The sequence below is a fragment of the Diplotaxodon limnothrissa genome, linkage group LG9, assembly GCF_057381915.1.
Source record: "Diplotaxodon limnothrissa isolate DT_005_m linkage group LG9, D_limnothrissa_male_GT1.1, whole genome shotgun sequence".
In the NCBI taxonomy this organism is placed as follows: Eukaryota; Metazoa; Chordata; class Actinopteri; order Cichliformes; family Cichlidae; genus Diplotaxodon; species Diplotaxodon limnothrissa.
The window spans coordinates 11000582-11007150 of record NC_140604.1 but is presented as its reverse complement, the minus strand read 5'-3'; the positions used below and the strand labels follow the sequence as shown (position 1 = coordinate 11007150).

Below are 6569 nucleotides of genomic sequence, written 5' to 3'. Positions count from 1 at the left end.
CCAGTTTTTCCTCGAACGGTTGCCTCGGCTCTTGTTCATGTCCCACCCTGCGGAGGCAGAGCCAGCGTGGGATGGAGCGTTGCCGCGACGATCGAGTTCAGTGGGTTACATCGCCAAAGCGGACGAGTACTACACCGTCAAGTCTCGCAGCGAGCTGATGTTTGAGAAACAATCGGAGAGACACGGCTTCACCACTCGAGTCACCCATGCAGCATGTACGCACCGTCACCTGAGTGTGTTTATAAGATGCTGCGTTATTGTGACAGGAAATCAGAATCAGATGTAGTGATGTGGCCTTCGTCGCCAGGCTTTAGCACATCAGTATTACAAGTCGTTTTGTATCTTTGTGTTGGAGTCTGATGCTGCTGGGGCCAGCTGTTTGGTCGTATACGTGATCAGTGGACTCTGCAGTAAAACCTGCAGAGAGGATGTTTAAATCGAGGTGTGTGTTTGTGTGTGTGTAGTGGTGAAACCCCAGGATGATGGAGGTGTGACGGATCAGCTGTACTCTGAAATGAAGCCAGCTGTGGACGGAGCGAACTACATCATCAAACACATGCGCAACAAGAACGAATACGAGGTGAGAGAGAACAACCAGAACGTGCCGATGCTCTGCTTGATTCAAGATGCTTTGAATTGTGTAAAAAATGTTAGCACGTTTTCATCAAAAGTTTGCATTTTGTTTCAGTATTTCCCACATGCACATGTTTCAAATCAACAAACAAATTCTAATATTTGTCAAAGTTAATCCAAGAAAATACAAAACACAGTTTTCAAATGATGGTTTCATTGATAAAGAGAAAAAGCTACCCAAACCGACCTGGCCCTGTGTGAAAGTCATCGCCCCTTAAGCCTCAAAACTGGTTGTGCCAACCTTGGGGGGGAAGGTTCATGCATCAATAATAAATAAAAACAAATGTTACACATCACTGGGGAGGAATTTTGGCCCCACTCCTTTTCGCAGAATTGTGTGAATTCTGTCACATTGGAGGGTTTTTCAGCATAAACAGCATCTCCATTGGACTTTAGTCTGGACTCCAAAGCCAGTCCAAAACTTTCATTCTGTTATTTGAGAAATTCTCAGGTGGGCTCATCATCCAGCTGTATAACCCAAGTGATCTTGAGCTTCAGTGTATGAACTGATGGTCGGACATTCTCCTTCAGGATTTTCTGGTACAGATCAGAATTCATGGTTCATTTACATCAAGTCGTCCAGGACCTGAAGCAGCAACGCAGCCCCAACCCATCACACTACCTCCATGTTTGATTGAAAAGTTGTATTCGTTTTAAACCTGATGTAACTGGACTTAAACCTGTTACATCTGGTCAGTCTGGGGATCATCCAGATGTTTTGTTGGTCAGCAGTCACTTTCTTATTGTTGAATCGTGAACTCTGACCTTAAGTGATGCCTGCAGTTCTTTTGTGACATCCTAGATGAGTCCTTGATGTGCTCTTGGAGTAATTTCAGTAGTCTGGCCACTGCTGGGAAGATTCATGTCTCTTCCAACTCTTCCACTGTGGTTCACTGGAGTCCCCAAACCAGCAGTTTTTAACACTGCTGTGTTGACTTCATTATTCTTAGATCTGGGGCCAGACTGTAACAACATCTGATGAGAGGACTAGAAGCTTTATTTTATTTTTTTTTTAAAAAGGTGCGTAAAATCAGAGGTTCAGAAACAAAATACAGAGCTCAAGAAAATAGAGGTTACTGTGGAAAATCTGTTTACAGTGACATGCTAAGCCCTGTGGGTGTGTATCGTGTGTTTCAGGCTTTGCAGCGTCAGCAGAGAGTGAGCGGGACGTCGGCTGGGGTCGAGTGTGTGTTTTCCTGAAGAGACTCGGGAAGAAAGCCGACAGCAAGAGCCTCAGTTTGGCTCACTGTGATCTGACGGCTACAGAGCTGCTGGAGCTTGGTACAAAAACGCACATACCTGTCACACAAGACAGACATGGTATCTGTCAGATAACTGCATTAAAAATACTCCCAAAGGCACAAACACAACGGAGCCCAGCAGACAGTTAGTTGATGCAGCTTCATTTCAAGAGGCGGAGCATCTAAAATTAAGTCTGAATAAAGTAATGTGACTTCGTTGTAAGACGTCAGCTGGCAGAAAGGCAGACAGATGTTTTTCTTGCCGTTTCTTCTCAGCAACGTTGCTGCAGTTCCTCCCCCAGGTGGAAGAGATGGAAATCTCCTGGAACGAGTTGATGGGTGGATTGGTTCATCCACTGCGCATAAGCCCTCAGTTTTACAGCTTTGATCATTCATTTTGATTTACTGGCTCACAGAGAAATTTCAAACTAACTCACAGAAAAAAATTCTGTCTTGAGAGGATAGCTTTAGCTAATTTATCTGAACTCTGTTTACTTTATGAGGCAACGATGACCATATAAGGAATATCCTCTCTCTGTGAGATGATAAAGACTCAAGGGGAAAAAGACTGAATCTGAGTGTCTAAAGCGGGCTGAAGATTAGTTTGCCTACACCGACCTCATTATTAGTTAGATGTATAGTATAGTTATATTATAGAAGAGAACATAAGGAGCAGCAGTTTGGATCCATTTTAACAGGGCTGTCAGTTGGTGTTTTATTATGTTCTTATCTGTTTTTTTGCTGTCTCTTTGTTGATACATGTGTATGGATGAGGTTTTTCTGTTCATAAATCTCTCAGGGGGAATGGTGGCTACACTGCCCAGACTCTGTGTGCTGGACGTCTCTTGTAATGCTCAGCTCACACAGGAAGTGGACACTGGTGGCTTCAGGGAATTGGTCAGCTCTCTCTCTCACGCCACCTCCCTCACCACGCTTCGACTGCAGGCCTGCGGTCTAACGCCTGACAGCCTTGATGCTCTCGGTACAAAGATCTCTGGATTTTTCCTTTTTATTGCTACTTTTGTTTTATGTCCTATAAGAGTCTCGGAGGGGTAAATTAAAAAACACCCACACCTCTGGTTGTCCTGCAGGTGGTTCACTCCGTTGCCTCCCCTCTGTGGGAGAGCTGCACCTGTCCTGTAACAAACTTCTAGCTGGTGGACTGAGCCGCCTCACCTTTCACCTGGCTCACGTCACACACCTGGAGAGACTCGACCTCCACCTGTGTTGCCTCACGCGAGATGATCTAGAGGCTCTGAGTCAGTTGCTACCAATCTCACACGCCGGACACTAATCGCATGCTCGCTGCAGCAGTCATGTGACTCGTTGTTTTTCAGTCCAGGTGCTGCCCTCTCTCACTGCACTGACCGAGCTTGATGTGTCATCCAATAAGGAAGTGGGAGGTGTGGTCCACCTGCTGGTCTCCGCCCTCCCTGTGACACAAATGAGGCGGCTGCCATTCAACAGCTGCTACATGAGCAACAAGTCCTTCACTGCTCTGGGTAACACACACACACACACTTGTTTATTTATAGAAGTTTTCCTTCAAGTCATTCTCCCTGAATACCTCTTCCACCCTCTAGCCTGAAATGGTGAAAACTTTGTGTTTATGCATCAGCCCTGGCGGTGTCCTATCTGCGCACGGTGGATATTTCCTGGTGTAAAGTGGTTGGCGGTCACTTGGCGCTCCTGCTGGATGCTCTGCAGCCATCAGTCGTCAGCGAGCTCCGTCTTTGCAGCTGCGAGCTCACCACTGATGACATGCAACATCTGGGTAACTAACACACAATGACATTATACTTTTTCTTTTTTGGTCTGTAGTGGATCATTAGGCTGCATAAATGTATATTAAGACAAGTAAAGCCTGAAGGAAATTGATATTTCTTTCATTTATTTCATGCTGCCAGCATCTGTAGCTGTCGTATAAAACAAAACAATGAAACTATTCGGTGTTATTTTTGTCTCCATCAGAAACATTGTGAACAAAACAGTAAAGTGAACAGGCATAAAGTGATCAGTTATCAATGGGTCCTCTTCCTCTGTGCAGCTGCCGTGTGCAGACGGGGCTGTCTCTCCTCACTCCGTGCACTGGATCTGTCCTACAACAGCTTGGTGGGAGACAACGGTTGGTGCAGTCTGTTTGCAGCAGGAGGTCTGGGCTCTCTGGAAGACGTGGATGTCAGTTTGCGACCTTCAACCTCTGCTCCGTGCTCAGCCTGGCTGCCCGCTCTGCTCCGAGCTCTGCCTCAAATGCCGGCGCTGGCTCGACTGGCCATGCAGAGGTGGACAGCTGACTGTCAGGAGAGAGAGCAGCTGAGGTACTGTCTGAAAAAGAGGAGCGTCCTGCTGGAAAGGGATCCAGATTTACAAGACACATCATCAGCATGTAAAGGGAACAGTCAGGAGAGCCTAGAAGAGAGTCCGCCTGAGGAGTAGGGAGCAGAAAGCCTGAGTTATCTGATCTCAAATTACAAATCATCACAGAGAGATTTCAAAAGAGCACTAGGGAAGAAAAGCGCAATCAGGTCTTCAGTTTATGAAGGACAGTGGAATTAATTTGCTTTTTAATCTCATGAACTTTATCATTCTGCACTTGGACTTGTCGGGACCTGAGGTTGTTGTTGCGTGTGGGGTTGCAGCTGAAAAGCAACCGAGTATTGTACGAACGAGCAACCGGATAAAGAACTGTTAGAAAGAGCGAACTATGTGGTCGTGTAGGGGATTCGCTTGTCACAGTCTGAGACTTTCCACACTCGCCACAGCTGAGTGGTCTAACTCCAGCATGGATGAGCTGATGTGTTTTTAAGTGACTAATTTGATTAAAAGACTTCCCACACTGATCACAGCTAAAGGGTCTGTCCCCACTGTAACTTTGTTGTCGTCTTTTTGGCTGCTTCATGGTGGTAATTTTCTTTCCACAGGGATAAACTGTGTGGTTTCTCTGTTTACGGGGGCTGAGTGACTTCTGTTGGTGTCATCAGAGCACCGAGGTATCAGCTGGGTTACACCCCTTTGCTCCTGTAGTGACAAAAGCCGTGAGTTACGGAACAAGAGGAACCTAAGATTAATTTATTATAACATGGGAACATGCATGCAATATAGTATAAAGACTAAAAACCAAGCTTATACAATTTTAAAAAGCTTGAAAGTCAGTATTTGGTATGACTGCTTTTAATATGCTTCTGCTTAAAAGACTAGCACTACCACTTAAAATACATTCTGTGTTAGGAAAAGGTTTTGGTTTTAACATTACAATGTAAGATTTGATATACATGCATCTGTAGTTACATGCACCTCTAGTTACATGCACCTCTAGTTACATGTTACTCTAGTTACATGCATCTGTAGTTACATGCACGTCTAGTGGAAGGAACAGTTTAAATACACTTTCAAAGATGCTTTTTTTAAAATCCTTTTTAAAGAACGGATTTTATTCATGGCTCATTGAAATGTTTTTCTGCTTCTTTGTCAGACTCATCTCTGACTGCCAATCACCTGTGACACCAAACACACCTTTATTTTTCCATTATTACTGATAATAACCAATATAAATAAGTGATTCGTGTTGATTCAATGTTTTTTTGTCTGATATGTCATTTAACTGCACCGTACATTGGTCAAGTATGTTTAATAATAAACATACAACATACAATAAACAAAGAGGGATCAAATTTAAACCTCACTGACTAGGAAGCACACAGTGTTTGTCATTTTATATGAACTTTACTCTGAAATAATTTTAGCATTTTTTTCAAGTCCCCAGTGTTTCCTGATCCTTGGAGCACTCCTGGTTATCTGCTATGGTGGAGGTGGCCAATGTCTGGAGACAAATCGTTGTTCTGGGGAGCTGCTTTCCTCCAGTTACTTTACATCAGAATAGAAAGCATGAGAACGACCCTGATGAAAAACAGAAACAGCATCCAGGAAGTGAAATAAAGATTAAGCTGGGGGCGACCGTGGCTCAGGGGGTTGGAAATCGCATCTGCTAACCGGAAGGTCGCCAGTTCGATCCCTGGGCTCTCTGTCCTGGTTGTTGTGTCCTTGGGCAAGACACTTTACCCTACTTGCCTACTGGTGTTGGCCAGAGGGGCCGGATGGCGCGATATGGCAGCCTCGCCTCTGTCAGTCTGCCCCAGGGCAGCTGTGGCTACAACTGTAGCTGCCTCCACCAGTGTGTGAGAGTGAATGAATAGTGGTATTGTAAAGCGCTTTGGGTGCCTTGAAAAGCGCTATATAAATCCAATCCATTATTATTATTATTATTATTATTAAGCAGCCAAATTCTAGCTCTGGGGCCTGTTCTTCGTACCTCGCTAAGTAAGTTAGCTGGATTAGATTGTTGGCGATTTCGGGAGCAGGTTTACTTTATGTAAACAGGATTAGATCGCGGCCACGCAGGTATGTCCGCTTCATGTATACGAAAGCAACAGCGATATTCCACCACTGTTTCAGCATAAATAAATAACACCAATGTAACTAAAGATAATGCAGCACTTGATCCATTTATTGATTTCACACAGATACATACAGGTCATTCCCTAAAAAAGGGAAATGTACCATTAACATTCTATTACATGTATGTGATTATTACAGATGTAATTCATATTTCAGAGTAGTAATTGTAAATTACTTCGTGTAATCAAGATGGGAGACCACGGCTATAAAAGCGAAGGTGGATTTGGGAAGTCTGTCGCA

At 44.4% G+C, this 6569-nt stretch overlaps 1 protein-coding gene across 1 annotated transcript; it reads left to right on the top strand.

Moving 5' to 3' along the window:
• Positions 1-514: 514 nt before the first annotated feature.
• On the top strand, positions 515-4310 carry LOC146625167 (leucine-rich repeat-containing protein 31-like). Its single transcript, XM_085362136.1, has 8 exons — positions 515-614; positions 1771-1914; positions 2151-2213; positions 2674-2856; positions 2966-3133; positions 3212-3376; positions 3493-3648; positions 3922-4310. Exons 1-8 carry the CDS (start codon positions 515-517, stop codon positions 4308-4310), a joined length of 1368 nt encoding a protein of 455 aa, XP_085218262.1.
• The last annotated feature ends 2259 nt before the right edge of the window (positions 4311-6569 follow it).

Excerpts from the sequence above, each read along its gene's own strand:
- LOC146625167 (XM_085362136.1), top strand. The coding sequence starts at position 515 with ATGAAGCCAGCTGTGGACGGAGCGAACTACATCATCAAACACATGCGC. Across the intron at positions 2,214-2,673 it reads CTCCTGGAACGAGTTGATGG|GGGGAATGGTGGCTACACTG; the intron begins GTGGATTGGTTC and ends TAAATCTCTCAG. Across the intron at positions 2,857-2,965 it reads TGACAGCCTTGATGCTCTCG|GTGGTTCACTCCGTTGCCTC; the intron begins GTACAAAGATCT and ends GTTGTCCTGCAG.